The sequence below is a fragment of the Hemiscyllium ocellatum genome, chromosome 26 (genome assembly GCF_020745735.1).
Source record: "Hemiscyllium ocellatum isolate sHemOce1 chromosome 26, sHemOce1.pat.X.cur, whole genome shotgun sequence".
NCBI classification, from domain to species: Eukaryota; Metazoa; Chordata; class Chondrichthyes; order Orectolobiformes; family Hemiscylliidae; genus Hemiscyllium; species Hemiscyllium ocellatum.
Window position 1 is genome coordinate 46,305,239 of NC_083426.1, and position 21,491 is coordinate 46,326,729.

General features: G+C 52.7%; 1 protein-coding gene across 1 annotated transcript in view; it reads right to left on the reverse strand.

Annotated features, from left to right (window-relative positions):
• Positions 1 to 21,491, reverse strand: part of LOC132828124 (transcriptional enhancer factor TEF-5-like) — a gene marked incomplete at its 5' end in the record, with an annotated part of 196,759 nt that overhangs the window by 16,599 nt on the left and 158,669 nt on the right. Inside the window, 2 exons of the mRNA XM_060845032.1 lie at positions 247 to 380; positions 4,540 to 4,601. Coding sequence (XP_060701015.1) covers positions 247 to 380; positions 4,540 to 4,601 — 196 coding nt within the window. The remainder of the gene's footprint in view (positions 1 to 246; positions 381 to 4,539; positions 4,602 to 21,491) is intronic.

Sequence of the window (21,491 nt, forward strand, 5' to 3'; positions counted from 1 at the left end):
TCTTGTGCTGCCCTCATTCCTACTGTGCAACTTCCAAAGAACTCCATTGCCTGTTTGTGTTTGAGGAATCCAGAGGTTGGAAACAGTGCTATAGAAACACACCTCTTTCTCTCAACCTGGGTAGAGGGAGTGCCGTTGACAAGGACCAGTGACCTCCTCCTTCCACTGAGGGAACCAGAATAAAGTTCTGCCCTATCGACATACAGTAATCGAAGAATTTGGGGAGATTGCGAGGCGGCTGCCTACCGTGTCTGGGTCTCGCTGCACCTCCACGAAAGCAGAGTACTCCAGCAATCTGAGTTTAGTGGAGGCGATGGTTCGGTCCTGCCACACTGGGATAGTCGCAGGTGGTGAGAGAGGGCCCAATGGTTCATAACCTGCTGAATAAACAAAACAATGAAATTAAACCCCACATTGTTTCAGTGTTAACTTTCAGTTGAGCAGAACTTTCCTTTCTTCCCGTGTTCCAAATGACCTTAGAAATCTTCAACATTCATTCTGCCCATCACTAATGCAGAAAGGCAGCAGTGTGTACCATCTACTTGATACACAGCAGCAATGCACCAAGGCTCCTTAGGCAACACCTTCCAAAACTCATGACCACTTCCACCTAGAAGGACAAGGGCGGCAGACACATGGGGACATCACCCTCTGCAAGTTCCCCTCCAAGCCACACACCATCCTGACTTTAATAGAAGTAAATAGAATCCCTAAAAGTGTAGAAACAGGCCCTTTGGCCCAACACGTCCACACCGACCCTCCGAAGAGTAACCCACCCAGACCCATTCCCTGACACTATATTTACCCCTGACTAATGCACCTAACCTACACATCCCTGAACACTATGGGCAACTTAGCATGGCCAATCCACCTAACCTGCACATCTTTGGATTGTGGGAGGAAACCAGAGCACCCAGGGGAAACCAACACAGGAGAATATGCAAACTTTGCACAGTCACCCAAGGCTGGGTCCCTGGCGCTGTGAGGCAGCAGTGCCAACCACTCATCCAGTGCCAATCCCAAAGCCTCTTCTCCAAACTCACAGCTGGTCTTGGAAATACATTGCTGTTCCGTCAGTGTCACTGAGTTATAATCCTAGAATTTCCTCTCTAAGGGCATTGTGGGTCAACCTACAGCACATGGACTGCAGTGGTTTGCAAAGACAGCTCACCACCTCCTTCTAAATGCTGGCCCAGCCAGCGACACCCCTATCCTGTGAATGAATTATTTAGTTAGAAAACATATTTGGAAGGTCCAACTGCAAAGTGTGACTGCAGCAATTTCTTGTTGTCCATGATCAGTTTATCTATTCAGTGTCTTTGAGAATGCAACAGTGTCAGTGCTTTGAAATAGGTGGTGCTGTAACACCGTCAGAGGTAAGCTCTCTCACTGTCACTTCCAAAAGGACTGGATCACAGGACATCCTGGAGGTCTGGGAGAAAGTGAGGTCTGCAGATGCTGGAGATCAGAGCTGAAAATGTGTTGCTGGAAAAGCGCAGCAGGTCAGGCAGCATCCAAGGAGCAGGAGAATCGACGTTTCGGACATGAGCCCTTCAGGAATCCTGAACAAGGGCTCATGCCCAAAACGTCGACTCTCCTGCTCCTTGGAGGCTGCCTGACCTGCTGCGCTTTTCCAGCAACACATTTTCATCCTGGAGGGCTGGTCACAACCAAAACCTTGTGGTGTTTTCTGGTTCCCTAGAGATTGGACACTAAGGCTGAGGGGATGAATACAGCACATATTGGCTCCTGCTGGTGGTCAGTATCAGAATAGTGTTTCTGGCACTATCAAGAAAGAGTCACCAGACCAAAACGTTAATTCTGGCTTCTCTTCACAGATGCTGCCAGACCTGCTGAGCTTTTCCAGCAATTTCTGTCTTTTCTCCTGACATTGGCAGTTCAGGCTGACATGCTCTCAAAGCCTGGGAGATTTTGACCCTCCAAGGTAGACAGGCAATTAATATCGCTAAGAGCCTTGTTAAGGGTAAAGTTAGGAAACTGACTGCGATGGGAGGGAGGGGACAGGAGTGCCAAGACCCAAGAAACTGCCCTTCATGTTGGTTTGGGAGGAGGTAATGCCTAAAGTCAGCAGCTAGGGGCGTCCCAGAACCCAGGCCTAACCCGAGGGAGCTAGCTGGCTGCTCTCTCTCTACTTCTTATCAGAGTTTGTGAAAAGGGGTCTCCATCTTCTTGGGGCAGTGTCTGTGTTGTTTACCTTGTCCTGCTGCTGTCGAGACCGGCAAGGTTCATTGGCCCTCTAGCTTCAAAACCCCACTCCTCCTGTGCACAGGAACCTTCTCCATGCCCATGATGGGCTCAAACACACTCAAATCATTTGTTTAATCAATTCCCCACTGGAAGCAGATGCAAGACCCAAATAAATACCCAGGTCCCATTTTGCATCTTCTTGCAAACATTAAGCCTTTTTTTATGACAGTCAAATGGCTCATGGCTGATCTACATCTTGACCACATTTACCCACCTTCGACTTGTAATTCTCATCACAACGAAACATCAAACCATCTTGGTTTTGACACTTACAATTGACCCAGCTTAGTTAGTCTGGGTTAATCTACATTCCATCCCTTCCAAGGTGTCACGACCATGGATCATGACCCTGGGTCACCTACGGACATATCAAACATTTAACTTCCAACATTTTGTTGAGATGTGGCCAAAATGACAGTGTATGTAAATCTGTGGCTGTCTGCAGAGGAACGTTGGAAAGTCACAACAGCTGATGTGACAAAAGCAGAAACTGAACTGTAATCTCCTGTAAGCATCTAATAAGGGGGGGGAAAATTACCACAGTCTGTGTGATAGACTTTTTTTTAAGATTACTTAGATTAGATTAGATTACTTACAGTGTGGAAACAGGCCATTCGGCCCAACAAGTCCACACTGACCCGCCGAAGCGCAACCCACCCATACCCCTACATTTACCCCTTACCTAACACTACGGGCAATTTAGCATGGCCAATTCACCTGACTCGCACATCTTTGGACTGTGGGAGGAAACCCACGCAGACACGGGGAGAATGTGTAAACTCCACACAGTCAGTCGCCTGAGTCGAGACATATTTGCATTTTCCCCTTTCAAGAATAGACAGGCAGAGGCTGAAGAGTGAGCTTTAACCCTGGGCTGGGCAGTTTTGTAGCTTGGTGCCCGAATGTGTGGGCTAGTGTGCTGTGAAGGCCACAGCTTTGAGTACTACCATTAAACACCTCTGTACTGTAGGTAAGGAAAGATGCAGGAACTCTCTCACTATGCGAGCTTCCATCCAAACAATGTCGAAAGGAACCAGGACAAAGGACTTCAAACAACCTGTAAAATCAAATCTCAAAAGCAACCACACAAAGTTCACCAAAACCCAAGATCTTTTGAATCTTATCAGTCCTTGGGCTGACTTCTCATTAGCAGTCTATGTGTTTGCATGTTGCATTATTATTTCTTCTTGCAAATAAACTCACTTTTAAAACTCACAAAAGCCTAGTTACATCGGCTCTTTTGAAAAGATAAATTCGTTTGGTCTGGGAAAAAGGCCCCCACAAGGACAGAATCCTCCATAAAGCAACCTGGTGACCAACGGAAGGGTTGGGTGATTGAAGGGGAGACAGTTGATTCCACCCCCCCCCCCCCCCCACCTCAGCCAGGTGCCTGACAATGTGGGGTTTCTCATCTGAATCACTCATAACTGGGGAACGTCGCCTCGGGTCTGTCATAGCATTGGCCAATATACCTCCCTGAAGTGCAGCTTCCAGATCTCAATAGAGTCATAGAGTAACAGAGATGTACAGCACAAAAATAGACCCCTTGGATCCAACTCATCCATGCCGACCAAATGTTCTAAACTAATCTAGTCCCATTTGCCAGCACTTGGTCCATATCCCTCTAAAGCCTTCCTATTCATGTACCCATCCAGATGCCCTGTAAATGTTGTCTTTGTATCAGCCTCCATCACCGCCTCTCTCTCTTTTTCTGGCAGTTCATTCCATACATGCACCACCCTCTGTGTGAAAAGGTTGCCCCTTAGGTCCCATTTATTCTTTCCCCTCTCGCCCGAAACCTATGCCCCTTTAGTTTTGGACTCCCCTTTACCCTATCCATACCCCTTCATGATTTTATAAACCCCTATCAGGTCACCCCTCAGCTTCTGACAGGAGAGAGAAAATAGCCCCAGCGTATTCAGCCTTTCCCTAAAACTCAAACTCTCCAACCCTGGCAATATCCTGGTGAATCTTTTCTGGACCCAACTAGCAATCTATTCTCTAGCTGAAGTTGCACATAATATGATTGTATTCCCACCCAATGACATTTGTTCAACATCCAAATGGTTTAAATTCATCCCAGATTTGTCCCAACCCATTCCAAAATGTATAGACCAATAGATTCAGAATACAGAATGAGAAAGAGATTGAACTCTTCAGAAAATTGTGCACACACAAGGAACGTGGATGAAATCTTCCGAACCTGCTTGCTGGGACAAATCTGGCTTCGAGACTCTGCACCTTAACACATATGGCTCAGGGTGTACTCACTTGCGATGGATGGTGGAACTGTTGGCTGAATGGGATATGATGGTTGGGCGAATGGCTTCACACTGCAAAAGGAATCAAACGAGACAAGTGGGTTAGTGCCTGCAAACAGTCCTGATGGTGGCGGTGGTGAGGAACAGCACAGTTCAACCACAGAATAGCCCAATGCTCCAGACATTCTCCATGGCCCAATCCAAGTAACGTCTTCCAAAAGAGGACTCTGGCACTTGGGTCAGTTTCTGATCTCTGCTGTAAGGCAGACCTCCTGGCCTTCGACCTTTGGACATCCTTACCTACCATTGAGAGGCTTCAGTCTGCTACAATTTTGAATGAATAATGAATTGAGATGTTTGATGGGATTGGAGAAATTATGGCTTGAGATTTTTGGCCTTTAATCCGTGAAAGACTGGTGGAGTGACTGGAACCAGAGCCAAGTGGATCTCTTTGACTATGAGATCCTTGACTGGGGTTGTTAACAAAGGCCAATCAGGGAGCCCTGGCTGACAGATATAAACAGGAGATTCAGAGAGTCTCCTCAGTGTAGGGACTGATCGGAGCCTATGTACAGGGCACATGTAAATAATGGGTGACTTAGTGACGGGATACCAGCCTCAGTGTAGTTATTTAAACTGGAATCAGCTTTTAGGTAAAATAAATGAGACAGTGAGTTTTTTAGGCCAAAGGTCGCAAGGTCAGGTTTGACATGACTCTGTACTTTCACTTGGAATCAAACCCCAGATCTGGGGAGCAAGGAGAATGGCAAATAGAATTAAGGAGAATCCAAAGGGTTTTTACAAATATATTAAGGACAAAAGGGTAACTAGGGAGAGAATAGGGCCCCTCAAAGATCAGCAAGGCAGCCTTTATGTGGAGCCACTGAAAATGGGGGAGATACTAAATGAGTATTTTGCATCAGTATTTACTGTGGAAAAGGATATGGAAGATACAGACTGTAGGGAAATAGATGGTGACATCTTGGAAAATGTCCAGATTACAGAGGAGGAAGTGCTGGATGTCTTGAAATGGTTAAAGGTGGATAAATCCCCAGGACCTGATCAGGTGTACCCGAGAACTCTGTGGGAAGCTAGAGAAGTGATTGCTGGGCCTCTTGCTGAGATATTTGTATCATCGATAGTCACAGGTGGGGTGCCGGAAGATTGGAGGATGGCTAACATGGTGCCACTGTTTAAGAAGGGTGGTAAGGACAAGCCAGGGAACTATAGACCAGTGAGCCTGACCTCGGTGGTGGGCAAGTTGTTTGAGGGAATCCTGAGGGACAGGAATTAAAGTATTTGGAAAGGCAAGGACTGATTAGGGATAGTCAACATGGTTTTGTGTGTGGGAAATCATCTCTCACAAACTTGATTGAGTTTTTTGAAGAAGTAACAAAGAAGATTGATGAGGACAGAGTGGTAGATGTGATCTATATGGACTTCAGTAAGGCGTTCGATAAGGTTCCCCATGAGAGACTGATTAGCAAGGTTAGATCTCATGGAATACAGGATTTGGATACAGAACTGGCTCAAAGGTAGAAGACAGAGGGTGGTGGTGGAGGGTTGTTTTTCAGACTGGAGGCCTGTGACCAGTGGAGTGCCACAAGGATCGGTGCTGGGTCCTCTACTTTTTGTCATTTACATAAATGATTTGGATGCGTGTATAAGAGGTACAGTTAGTAGGTTTGCAGATGACACCAAACTTGGAAGTGTAGTGGACAATGAAGAGGGTTACCTCAGATTACAACAGGATCTGGACCAGATGGGCCAATGGGCTGAGAAGTGGCAGATGGAGTTTAATTCAGATAAATGCGAGGTGCTGCATTTTGGGAAAGCAAATCTTAGCAGGACTTATACACTTAATGGTAAGGTCCTAGGGTGTGTTGCTGAACAAAGAGACCTTGGAGTGCAGGTTCATAGCTCCTTGAAAGTGGAGTCGCAGGTAGATAGGATGGTGAAAAAGGCATTTGGTATCTTTCCTTTATTGGTCAGAGTATTGAGTACAGGAATTGGGACATCATGTTGTGGCTGTACAGGACATTAGTTAGACCACTGTTGGAATACTGCATGCAGTTCTGGTCTCCTTACTATCAGAAAGATGTTGTGAAACTTGAAAGGGTTCAGAAAAGATTTACAAGGATGTTGCCAGGGTTGGAGGATCTGAGCTACAGGGAGAGGCTGAACAGGCTTGGGGCTGTTTTCCCTGGAGCGTCAGAGGCTTAGGGGTGACCTTATAGAGGTTTACAAAATTATGAAGGGCATAGATAGGATAAATAGGCAAAGTCTTTTCCCTGGGGTCAGGGAGTCCAGAACTAGAGGGCATACGTTTAGGGTGAGAGGGGAAAGATATAAAAGAGACCTAAGGGGCAACTTTTACACACAGAGGGTGGTACATATATGGAATGAGCTGCCAGAGGATGTGGTGGAGGCTGGTACAATTGCAACATTTAAGAGGCATTTGGATGGGTATATGAATAGGAAGGGTTTGGAGGGATATGGGCCGGGTGCTGGCAGGTGGGACTAGATTGGGTTGGGATATCTGGTCGGCATGGAGGGGTTGAACTGAAGGGTCTGTTTCCATGCTGTACATCTCTATGACTCTGTAAGTGATCCTGAATTAGAGAAAGATTTATTGATAAATGCATCAAGGTTTTTGCTCTTGCCAATTCAATGCTATTTACCAGCGATCTTTAATGTGAGTGTAAGTGTTTGGGGTGAATGAGTGTCAGCAATAGAGCTGCAGTCTAGCAAAATCAGCACTCCAATTTTCGGATAAATTGTAAGGGAAAGATAAGAAAAGTAGGGGGATGGAGAAATTAAAAGGAACTGAAAGCTGAATCACGACACAACAGAAAACAATTCAACAATGGCAATACAGATGATTTTGTGCAAATTTTCGATCTTTCAGTCCAGACTTTCGCTTTGGAACAATTCATAAATGCCTCCAGCCACACTGGGAAGCTGTCAAACATCAGCAGTCTCAGTTACATTAAACCGTGGAGCTCAACAGATTAAACAGTTATCCATCACTTCCTGAGTGAGGACAGCCCTCACACAACTTAAAATGTGGGCCCTACATCGAACATCGCACAGCACGTTCCTTTTTGAAGGAAAGAAAGTGCAAAAACAAGTGATGACTGGCCTATTCTGCTGCTGTTAGTGACTCTCCACCTGTCCCCACCCACTTCATGTTGATGCCAATCTCCACGTTGCTATTACTTAATCCACCAGTTAATCTGCACTCTCTCTCTCCAGCCTTCTGTTAACCCTTACTGACCACGGTCTCACCTATAGCAAAGGAGCAGGAGAATTTAAGAGCTCTCAAAAGACCCATTTGAAGTTGGGAGTGACAGAAAAATAATAATCAGTCAATGTTTTGAAAGTTGCACTCACAATGTGAAGAGGACATGCAGGAAACACAGAGAGTGCAGGATTTGTAAGAAAATTGAAAAGTGGTAACGTCACTGGACGAGTAATCCAGAAGCCCAGCTAACGCAGTGAGGGTAGCATGGTGGCTCACAGCACCAGGGACCCCGGTTCAATTCCAGCCTTGGGAGACTGTCTGTGTGCACACTCTCCCCGTATCTACATTGGTTTCTACCAGGTGCTCTGCTTTCCTCCCACAGTCACAAAGATGTGCCAGTTAAGTGGCTTAGTCATGGGAAATGCAGGGTTACAGTGATAGGATGGCAGTGGGGGTGAGTCTGAGCGCTTCACTCTTTGGAGGGTCGGTGTGGACTTAATGGGCCAAATATTCCACACTGTAAGGATTCTACGAGTCTATAAATATAGATTTGAATCTCCTATTAAAATAATAGAACATAGAACATTACAGCACAGTACAGGCCCTTCAGCCCTCGATGAAATAAAATCTGGAATTGAAAGCTAGTTTCAGTGATGAAACTATCATTGCATAAACCTAGCTGGAGCCTTCAGGGAAGGAAATCTCCCATCCTTACTTAATCTAGCTGACATACATCTTCACTGCCCTTTGCTATGACCCAGCAAGCTGCTCAGTTCACCAGCAGTTTAGGGTGGGCAGGAAATCACCAGTGATACCCACATCACATGAAAGAATTAAAATAACACTTCAGCTGCAGAGCTATCTATGGGAGTGGACCCTGGCTTCCAACCAATGGTTAACCATGGATTGTCACCTCACCCAGTGTAGGCTCAACCCTACCAATCAACAACAAACAAGGAAGGATGAAGATTGGACCCAGCCCGAGAAAAGGCTGCTCCTGGAAACTGGCCAACACATCTGTTCCCCTTTACGACAGTTGAATTTGCCCAGTACGTTATTCTCCAGAGTCTTCACTTCACAACATTTTCTCGTTCATTTTTGGGAGCGTTCCAGTGGAAAATCGAACGCTAGGTGTTTAGACAGTTTTAAAAGATAATCAGATGTTGCTATGAGCTCACCCGACAGTCAGGATCCAAGCTCATGGCAAATGGGATGGGGTCAGCTCTAAGAAGTGAATGCAGCGCTAACCCCTCATAAACTGCAAAGAAGGAAGGTCAAATATATTCACCCATACCCACCTCACCCACAACCACCTCATCCGCACCCTCCTCATCCGCACCCTCCTCACCCACACCCACCTCACCCTCACCCACCTCACCCACACCCACCTCACCCTCACCCACCTCACCCACACCCTCCTCACCCACACCCACCTCACCCTCCTCATCCTCACCCACACCCACCATTCAAACCCACCTCACCCACACCCTCCTCACCCACACCCACCTCACCCTCACCCTCACCCACACCCTCCTCACCCACACCCTCCTCACCCACACCCACCTCACCCACACCCACACCCTCCTCACCCACACCCTCCTCACCCACACCCACCTCACCCACACCCTCCTCACCCACACCCACCTCACCCTCACCCACACCCTCCTCACCCACACCCACCTCACCCACACCAACTTCACCCTCACCCACACCCACCTCACCCACAACCACCTTACCCACAACCACCTCATCCGCATCCACCTCACCCACACCCTCCTCATCCTCACCCACACCCACCATTCACACCCACCTCACCCACACCCTCCTCACACCCACCTCACCCTCACCCACACCCACCTCACCCACACCCACCTCACCCACACCCACACCCTCCTCACCCACACCCTCCTCACCCACACCCACCTCACCCACACCCACACCCTCCTCACCCACACCCTCCTCACCCACAACCACCTCACCCACACCCTCCTCATCCTCACCCACACCCACCATTCACACCCACCTCACCCACACCCTCCTCACCCACACCCACCTCACCCATACCCTCCTCACCCACACCCTCCTCACCCACACCCTCCTCACCCTCACCAACACCCTCCTCACCCACACCCACCTCACCCACACCCACCTCACCCACACCAACTTCACCCTCACCCGCACCCTCCTCACCTGCACCCACCTCACCTGCACCCACCTCACCCACACCCACCTCACCCTCCTCACTCACACCCACCTCACCCACACCCACCTCACCCTCACTCTCCTCACCCACACCACCCATACCCTCCTCACTCACACCCACCTCACCCACACCCACCTCACCCACACCAACTTCATCCTCACCCACACCCTCCTCACCTGCACCCACCTCACCCACACCCTCCTCACCCACACCCACCTCACCCACACCAACTCCACCCTCACCCACACCCTCACCCACCACACCCACACCCTCACCCTCACTCACCTCACCCACACCCACTTCACCCTCACCCACACCCTCCTCACCCGCACCCACCTCACCTCATCTCACCCACACCAACCAATGCCCACCTCACCCACACCCACCTCGACGATAAACATTATTCATGCACAAGATTAGGAGCAGGAGTAGCTATTCAGGCCGTTAAAACTGATGAGCCATTTAATAAGATCACAGAGTCATTGAGTCATACAGCACTGAAACTGACCCTTCGTTCCAACCAGACAGTGCTGACCATAATCCCAAACTAAACCCGTGCCACCCCCTTGCCTGCTCGTGGCCCCTATCCTTCCAAACCTTTTCTATTCATGTCTTTATCCAAATGTCTTTTAGATGTCATAACTGTACCTGCATTGAGCACTTTCCCTTGCAGTTTATTCCACAACCGAACCACCCTCTCCTGCCCCTCTGGTCCCGTTTAAATCTTTCCCCTCTCACCTTAAAAATATGCCTCTTTGTTCTGAACTCCACAAATCTGGGTAAAAGACCTTTGCTGTTTACCTTATCTATAACCCTCATGGTTTTATAAACCACAAAAAGATCACCTCTCAACCTCCTATACTCCAGTGAAAAAGATCCGAGTCTCAACCCCTCCATTCCTGGCAACACCCTGGTGAAGTATTTTGGAACCCTTTCCAGCTGACATCATACTTCCATAACAGATCAATTGACTCTCTTTATCAATCATTCATCAAATCTACTCAAAGAAGAGCGACCATCCTTTTGTCAATAGATAACAACCAGAATGTTAGTGCTCCAAGGGGTCCATTCATTTAGCCCCTAGTACACATGGAATGCACTCAATGTTATCCAATACCACATGCTCAGCCTTCCACACCCAAATACATTTCAACCTGGATCCTTGTTAATTGGTGGACACGTTAGCATGAGATGAGGTGAAATTAAGGGCAGGGTCAGTCAGGCTGTGGTACAGAATGGGACTGGGATACGGAGAAGGACTAGGATACAGAGTGGGACTGGGATACGGAGCGGGACTGGAATACGGAGCGGGACTGGAATACGGAGTGGATTGCAATACGGAATGGGACTCAGATACGGAGTGGGACTGTGCTACGGTGTGGGACTTGGATACGGACCTTGACTGCGGTATGGAGTGGGACTGGGGTATGGAGTGGGACTGGGATACGGAGTGGGACTGCGATACGGAGTGGGACTGGGATATGGAGCGGGACTGGGATACGGAGTGGGAATGGGATATAGAGAGTGAATAGGATACAGAGCGGGATTGGGGAATGGGATACGGAGTGGGACTGGGGTATGGAGTGGGACTGGGATACAGAGCGGGACTGGGGTATAGAGTGGGACTGGGGTACGGAGCGGGAATGGGATACGGAGCGGGACTGGGGTACGGAGTGGGAATGGGATACGGAGCGGGACTGGGGAATGGAGTGGGACTGGGATACGGAGCGGGACTGGGATAGGGAGTGGGACTGGGATACGGAGTGGGACTGGGATAGGGAGCGGGACTGGGATACAGAGTGGGACTGAGATATGGAGTGGGACTGGGATACGGAGTGGGAATGGGATATGGAGTGGGACTGGGATAGGGAGCGGGACTGGGATACGGAGTGGGACTGGGATACGGAGTGGGACTGGGATATGGAGTTGAACTGGGGTATGGAGTGGGACTGAGGTATGGAGCGGGACTGGGATATGGAGTGGGACTGGGATATGGAGCGGGACTGGGATACAGAGTGGGAATGGGATATAGAGAGTGAATAGGATACAGAGCGGGATTGGGATACAGAGTGGGACTGGGATATGGAGTGGGACTGAGATACGGAGTGGGACTGGGGTATGGAGGGGGACTGGGATATGGAGTGGGACTGGGATATGGAGCGGGACTGGGATACGGAGTGGGAATGGGATATAGAGAGTGAATAGGATACAGAGCGGGATTGGGATACAGAGTGGGACTGGGATATGGAGTGGGACTGAGGTATGGAGTGGGACTGAGGTATGGAGCGGGACTGGGGTACGGAGTGGGAATGGGATACGGAGCGGGACTGGGGAATGGAGTGGGACTGGGATACGGAGCGGGACTGGGATAGGGAGTGGGACTGGGATATGGAGTGGGACTGGGATATGGAGCGGGACTGGGATAGGGAGCGTGACTGGGACACGGAGTGGGACTGGGATATGGAGTGGAACTGTGGTATGGAGTGGGACTGAGGTATGGAGCGGGACTGGGATATGGAGTGGGACTGGGATACGGAGTGGGAATGGGATACAGAGTGGGACTGGGATATGGAGTGGGAATGCCATGCGGTGCGGGACTGTGATACATAGTGGGACTGGGATATGGAGTGGGACTGGGATATGGAGCGGGACTGGGATAGGGAGCGGGACTGGGATACGGAGTGGGACTGGGATATGGAGTGGAACTGGGGTATGGAGTGGGACTGAGGTATGGAGCGGGACTGGGATATGGAGTGGGACTGGGATACAGAGTGGGACTGGGAGAGGGGGTGGGACTGGGATACGGACTGGGAATGAGATATAGAGAGTGAATAGGATACAGAGCGGGACTGGGGTATGGAGTGGGACTGGGATACGGAGCGGGACTGGGGTATGGAGCGGGACTGGGATACGGAGCGGGACTGGGATATGGAGTGGGAATGCCATGCGGTGCGGGACTGTGATACATAGTGGGACTGGGATATGGATTGGGACTGGGATATGGAGCGGGACTGGGATAGGGAGCGTGACTGGGATACGGAGTGGAACTGGGGTATGGGGTGGGACTGAGGTATGGAGCGGGACTGGGATATGGAGTGGGACTGGGATACAGAGTGGGACTGGGATACAGAGTGGGACTGGGAGAGGGGGTGGGACTGGGGTATGGAGCGGGACTGGGATATGGAGAGGGACTGAGAGACGGAGTGGGACTGGGATACGGAGCGGGACTGGGATACGGACTGGGAATGAGATATAGAGAGTGAATAGGATACAGAGCGGGACTGGGGTATGGAGTGGGACTGGGATACAGAGTGGGACTGGGATGCGGAGTGGGACTGAGATACGGAGTGGGACTGGGTTATGGCGTGGGACTGGGATACGGAGCGGGACTGGGATATGGATTGGGACTGGGATATGGAGCGGGACTGGGATAGGGAGCGTGACTGGGATAGGGAGCGTGACTGGGATACGGAGTGGGACTGGGATATGGAGTGGAACTGGGGTATGGGGTGGGACTGAGGTAAGGAGCGGGACTGGGATATGGAGTGGGACTGGGATACGAAGTGGGCCTGGGATACGGACAGGACTGGGATACGGATTGGGACTGGGATACGGATTGGGACTGGTATATGGAGTGGGACTGGGATACGGAGTGGGACTGGGATACGGAGTGGGACAGGGATATAGGGTGGGCCTGGGGTATGGAGTGGGACTGGGATACGGACTGGGATTGGGATATGGACTGGGATTGGGATACGGAGTGGGACTGGGGTAAGGAGTGGGATTGGAGTATGGAGTGGGTCTGGGATACTGAGTGGAACTGGGATAGGGAGCAGGACTGGGATACGGAGTGGGACTGGGATAGGGAGTGGGACTGGGAGATGGAGTGGGACTGGGATACGGAGCGGGACTGGGATACGGACTGGGAATGAGATATAGAGAGTGAATAGGATACAGAGCGGGACTGGGATACAGAGTGGGACTGGGATATGGAGTGGGACTGAGATACGGAGTGGGACTGGGGTATGGAGGGGGACTGGGATATGGAGTGGGACTGGGATGCGGAGTGGGACTGGGGTATGGACCGGGACTGGGATACGGAGTGGGACTGGAGTATGGGGTGGGACTGGGATACGAAGTGGGCCTGGGATACGGACGGGACTGGGATACGGAGTGGGACTGGGATATGGAGTGGGACTGGGATATGGAGTGGGAATGCCATGCGGTGCGGGACTGTGATACATAGTGGGACTTGGATATGGAGTGGGACTGGGATATGGAGCGGGACTGGGATAGGGAGCGTGACTGGGATACGGAGTGGGACTGGGATATGGAGTGGAACTGGGGTATGGAGTGGGACTGAGGTATGGAGCGGGACTGGGATATGGAGTGGGACTGGGATATGGAGTGGGAATGCCATGCGGTGCGGAACTGTGATACATAGTGGGACTGGGATATGGAGTGGGACTGGGATATGGAGTGGAACTGGGGTATGGAGTGGGACTGAGGTATGGAGTGGGACTTGGATATGGAGTGGGACTGGGATATGGAGCGGGACTGGGATAGGGAGCGTGACTGGGATACGGAGTGGGACTGGGATACGGAGTGGAACTGGGGTATGGAGTGGGACTGAGGTATGGAGTGGGACTGGGATATGGAGTGGGACTGGGATACGGAGTGGGACTGGGATATGGAGTGGGAATGCCATGCGGTGCGGGACTGTGATACATAGTGGGACTGGGATATGGAGTGGGACTGGGATATGGAGCGGGACTGGGATATGGAGCGGGACTGGGATACGGAGCAGGACTGGGGTATGGAGTGGGACTGGGATACGGAGCGGGACTGGGGTATGGAGCGGGACTGGGATACGAAGTGGGCCTGGGATACGGACGGAACTGGGATACGGAGTGGGACTGGGATACGGAATGGGACTGAGGTATGGAGTGGGACTGGGATATGGAGTGGGAATGCCATGCGGTGCGGGACTGTGATACATAGTGGGATTGCGATATGGATTGGGACTGGGATATGGAGCGGGACTGGGATAGGGAGCGTGACTGGGATAGGGAGCGTGACTGGGATACGGAGTGGGACTGGGATATGGAGTGGAACTGGGGTATAGAGTGGGACTGACGTATGGAGCGGGACTGGGATATGGAGTGGGACTGGGATACAGAGTGGGACTGGGAGAGGGGGTGGGACTGTGGTATAGAGCGGGACTGGGATATGGAGAGGGACTGAGAGACGGAGCGGGACTGGGATACGGACTGGGAATGAGATATAGAGAGTGAATAGGATACAGAGCGGGACTGGGGTATGGAGTGGGACTGGGATACAGAGTGGGACTGGGGTATGGAGGGGGACTGGGATATGGAGTGGGACTAGGATGCGGAGTGGGACTGGGGTATGGAGTGGGACTGGGATACGGAGCGGGACTGGGGTATGGAGTGGGACTGGGATATGGAGTGGGACTGGGATATAGAGTGGGACTGGGATACGCAGTGGGCCTGGGATACGGGGCGGAACTGGTATATGGAGTGGAACTGGGATACGTAGTGGGACTGGGATATGGAGTGGGACTGGGATACGGGGTGGGACTGGGATACGTAGTGGGACTGGGATATGGAGTGGGACTGGGGTATGGAGCGGGACTGGGATATGGAGTGGGACAGGGATATGGTGCGGGACTGAGGTATGGAGTGGGACTGGGATATGGAGTGGGACTGGGATACGGAGTGGGACTGGGGTAAGGAGTGGGACTGGGGTAAGGAGTGGGTCTGGGATACGGAGTGGGACAGGGGTATGGAGTGGGACTGGGATATGGGGAGGGATTGGGGTATGGAGTGGGACTGGGATATGGAGTGGGACAGGGATTCAGAGTGTGACTGGGATACGGAGTGGGACATGGATAAAGAGGGGGACTGGGATATGGAGCGGGACAGGGATACGGAGTGGGACTGGGATACAGAGTGGGACTGGGATATTGAGTGGGACTGGGATATTGAGTGGGACTGGGGTACGGACAGGGACTGGGGAATGGAGTTGGACTGGGGTATGGAGTGGGACTGGGGTATGGAGTGGGATACGGAGGGGGACTGGACGACACAGTGGGACTGGGTTATGGAGAGTGACTGGGGTATGGAGTGGGACTGGGATACAGGATGGGACTGGGGTACGGAGTGGGACTGGGATACGGACTGGGAATGAGATATAGAGAGTGAATAGGATACAAAGCGGGACTGGGGTATGGAGTGGGAATGGGATACGGAGCGGGACTGGAGTATGGAGTGGGACTGGGATGCGGAGTGGGACTGGGGTATGGAGTGGGACTGGGATATGGAGCGGGAATGAGATATAGAGAGTGAATAGGATACAAAGCGGGACTGGGATATGGAGTGGGACTGCGTAACGGAGTGGGACTGGGGTACGGAGTGGGACTGGGGTACGGAGTGGGACTGGGATGCAGAGTGGGACTGGGATGCAGAGTGGGACTGGGATATGGAGTGGGGCTGGGATATGGTGCGGGACTGTGATACGGAGCGGGACTGGGATATGGAGTGGGCCTGGGATACGGACAGGACTGGGATACGGAGTGGGACTGGGATATGGAGTGGGACTGAGGTATGGAGTGGGACTGGGATACGGAGTGGGACTGGGATACAGGGTGGGCCTGGGGTATGGAGTGGGACTGGGATATGGAGTGGGACTGGGATATGGAGTGGGACTGGGATACGCAGTAGGCCTGGGATACGGGGCGGAACTGGTATATGGATTGGAACTGGGATATGTAGTGGGACTGGGATACAGGGTGGGACTGGGGTACGGAGTGGGACCGGGATACAGAGTGGGACTGGGATATGGAGTGGGACTGGGATAGGGAGTGGGACTGGGATAGGGAGCGGGACTGGGATAGGGAGCGGGACTGGGGTACGGAGTGGGACTGGGATATGGAGTGGGACTGGGATATGTAGTGGGACTGGGATACAGGGTGGGACTGGGGTACGGAGTGGGACCGGGATACAGAGTGGGACTGGGATATGGAGTGGGACTGGGATAGGGAGCGGGACTGGGATAGGGAGCGGGACTGGGATACGGAGTGGGACTGGGATATGGAGTGGGACTGCGTAACGGAGTGGGACTGGGGTACGGAGTGGGACTGGGGTACGGAGTGGGACTGGGATGCAGAGTGGGACTGGGATGCAGAGTGGGACTGGGATATGGAGTGGGGCTGGGATATGGAGTGGGGCTGGGATATGGTGCGGGGCTGGGATATGGTGCGGGACTGTGATACGGAGTGGGATTGGGATATGGAGTGGGACTGAGGTATGGAGTGGGACTGGGATATAGAGTGGGACTGGGATACGCAGTGGGCCTGGGATACGGGGCGGAACTGGTATATGGAGTGGAACTGGGATACGTAGTGGGACTGGGATATAGAGTGGGACTGGGGTATGGAGCGGGACTGGGATACGTAGTGGGACTGGGATATGGAGTGGGACTGGGATACGGAGTGGGATTGGACTATGGAATGGGACTGGGGTAAGGAGTGGGATTGGAGTATGGAGTGGGTCTGGGATACGGAGTGGGACTGGGGTATGGAGTGGGACTGGGATATGGGGAGGGATTGGGGTATGGAGTGGGACTGGGATATGGAGTGGGACAGGGATTCAGAGTGTGACTGGGATACGGAGTGGGAGTTGGATAAAGAGGGGGACTGGGATATGGAGCGGGACAGGGATACGGAGTGGGACTGGGATACAGAGTGGGACTGGGATATTGAGTGGGACTGGGATATTGAGTGGGACTGGGGTACGGACAGGGACTGGGGAATGGAGTTGGACTGGGGTATGGAGTGGGACTGGGGTATGGAGTGGGACTGGGATACGAAGTGGGATACGGAGGGGGACTGGACGACGCAGTGGGACTGGGTTATGGAGAGTGACTGGGGTATGGAGTGGGACTGGGATACAGGGTGGGTCTGGGGTACGGAGTGGGACTGGGATACGGAGCGGGACTGGGATACGGACTGGGAATGAGATATAGAGAGTGAATAGGATACAGAGCGGGACTGGGGTATGGAGTGGGACTGGGATGCGGAGTGGGACTGGGATACGGACAGGACTGGGATACAGAGTGGGACTGGGATATGGAGTGGGACTGAGGTATGGAGTGGGACTGGGATATGGAGCGGGACTGGGATACGGACTGGGAATGAGATATAGAGAGTGAATAGGATATAGAGCGGGACTGGGGTATGGAGTGGGAATGGGATACGGAGCGGGACTGGGGTATGGAGTGGGACTGGGATGCGGAGTGGGACTGGGATACGGACAGGACTGGGATACAGAGTGGGACTGGGATACGGAGTGGGACTGGGATACGGAGTGGGATTGGGATACGGACTGGGATTGGGATACGGAATGGGACTGGGGTAAGGAGTGGGTCTGGGATACAGAGTGGGACTGGGATAGGGAGCAGGACTGGGATACGGAGTGGGACTGGGATAGGGAGCGGGACTGGGATATGGGGAGGGACGGGTATGGAGTGGGAATGGGATACGGAGCAGGACTGGGGTATGGTGGGACTGGGATATGGAGTGGGACTGGGGTATGGAGTGGGACTAGGATACGAAGTGGGCCTGGGATACGGACGGGACTGGGATACGGAGTGGGACTGAGGTATGGAGTGGGACTGGGATATGGAGTGGGAATGGGATACGCAGTAGGCCTGGGATACGGGGCGGAACTGGTATATGGATTGGAACTGGGATACGTAGTGGGACTGGGATACAGGGTGGGACTGGGGTACGGAGTGGGCCTAGGATACGGAGTGGGACTGGGATACGGAGTGGGACTGGGATAGGGAGCGGGACTGGGATACGGAGTGGGACTGGGATATGGAGTGGGACTGGGACATGGAGTTGGACTGCGTAACGGAGTGGGACTGGGATATGGAGTGGGACTGGGATATGGAGTGGGACTGGGATATGGTGCGGGACTGTGATACGGAGTGGGACTGGGATATGGAGTGGGACTGGGATATGGAGTGGGACTGGGATATGGAATGGGACTGGGATACGCAGTGGGCCTGGGATACGGGGCGGAACTGGTATATGGAGTGGAACTGGGATACGTAGTGGGACTGGGATATAGAGCGGGACTGGGATATGGAGGGGGACTGGGATACGGAGTGGGACTGGGATACGGAGTGGGATTGGACTATGGAATGGGACTGGGGTAAGGAGTGGGATTGGAGTATGGAGTGGGTCTGGGATACGGAGTGGGACTGGGGTATGGAGCGGGACTGGGATATGGGGAGGGACTGGGTTATGGAGGGGGACTGGGATATGGAGTGGGACAGGGATTCAGAGTGTGACTGGGATACGGAGTGGGACTGGGATATGGAGTGGGACTGGGATAAAGAGGGGGACTGGGATATGTAGCGGGACTGGGATACAGAGTGGGACTGGGATACGAAGTGGGCCTGGGATATGGAATGGGACTTGGGTATGGACAGGGACTGAGGAATGGAGTGGGACTGGGATATGGAGTGGGAATGGGATACAGGGCGGAACTGGGATAGGGAGTGGGACTGGGGTACGGACAGGGACTGGGGAATGGAGTTGGACTGGGGTATGGAGTGGGACTGGGATACGGAGTGAGATACGGAGGGGGACTGGACGACGCAGTGGGACTGGGTTATGGAGAGTGACTGGGGTATGGAGTGGGACTGGGATACGGAGTGGGACTGGGATACAGACGGGACTGGGATACGGATGGGACTGGGATACGGACGGGACTGGGATACGAAGTGTGACTGGGGTATGGAGAGGGACTGGGATATAAAGTGGGAATGGGGTATGGAGTGGGACTGGAATGCCGAGTGGGACCGGGATACGGAGTGGGAAAGGGATGCGGAGTGGGACTGGGATACGGAGTGGGACTGGGATACGGACGGGACTGGGATACTGAGTGGGACTGGGATATGGAGTGGGAATGGGATACGGAGAGGGAATGGGGTATGGAGAGGGACTGGGATATGGAGCGGGACTGGGGTATGGAGTGGGAATGGGATATGAAGCAGGACTAGGATATGGAGTGGGACTGGGATATGGAGTGGGACTGGGACACGGGGCGGGACTGGAATATGGAGTGGGACTGGGTTACAGAGTGGGACTGGGATACGGACGGAACAGGGATATGGAGTGGGACGGGGTTACGGAGAGGGACTGTGATACGGAGTGGTACTGGGATATGAACTGCGAATGGGATGCGGACGGGACTGGGGTATGGAGTGGGACTGGGGAATGGAGTGAGACTGGGATGTGGAGTCGGACTGGGATACGGACGGGACTGGGATACGGAGCGGGACTGGGATACGGAGCGGGACTGGGATACGGAGTGTGACTGGGGTATGGAGAGGGATTGGGATACAGAGTGGGAATGGTATACGGAGTGGGAATGGGATACCGAGAGGGACTGGAATACAGAGAGTGACTGGGGTATAAGTGGGACTGGGTTACGGAGAGGGACTGTGATACGGAGTGGGAATGGGATACTGAGCGGGACTGGGATACGGAGTGGGACTGGGGTATGGAGTGGGACTGGGATACGGAGTGGGAATGGGATACTGAGCAGGACTGGGATACGGAGTGGGACTGGGATACGGAGTGGGACTGGGATACAGATGGGACTGGAGTATGGAGTGGGACTGGGATACGGAGTGGGACTGGGATACGGAATGGGACTGGGATACAGACGGGACTGGGGTATGGAGTGGGACTGGGATACGGAGTGGGACTGGGGAATGGAGTGAGACTGGGATGTGGAGTCGGACTGGGATACGGACGGGACTGGGATACGGACGGGACTGGGTTATGCAGAGGAACTGGGATATGGAGTGGGAATGGGGAATGGAGTGAGACTGGGATGTGGAGTCGGACTGGGATACGGACGGGACTGGAATACGGAGCGGGACTGGGATACGGACGGGACTGGGATATGGAGTGTGACTGGGGTATGGGGAGGGACACTGGGATACGGAGTGGGAATGGGATATGGAGCAGAACAGGGATGTGGAGTGGGACTGGGATACAGACGGGACTGGGATACGGATGGGACTGGGGTATGCAGAGGAACTGGGATATGGAGTGGGAATGGGGAATGGAGTGGGACTGGGGAATGGATTGAGACTGGGATGTGGAGTCGGACTGGGATACGGACGGGACTGGGATACGGAGCGGGACTGGGATACGGAGTGTGACTGGGGTATGGAGAGGGATTGGGATACAGAGTGGGAATGGTATACGGAGTGGGAATGGGATACCGAGAGGGACTGGGATATGGAGTGTGACTGGGGTATGGGGTGGGAATGGGTTGTGGAGTCGGACTGGGATACGGACGGGACTGGGATATGGAGTGGGACTGGGATATGGAGTGGGACTGGGATATGGAGTGGGACTGGCATACGGAATGGGAATGGAGTATGGAGTGGAACTGGAGTATGGAGTGGG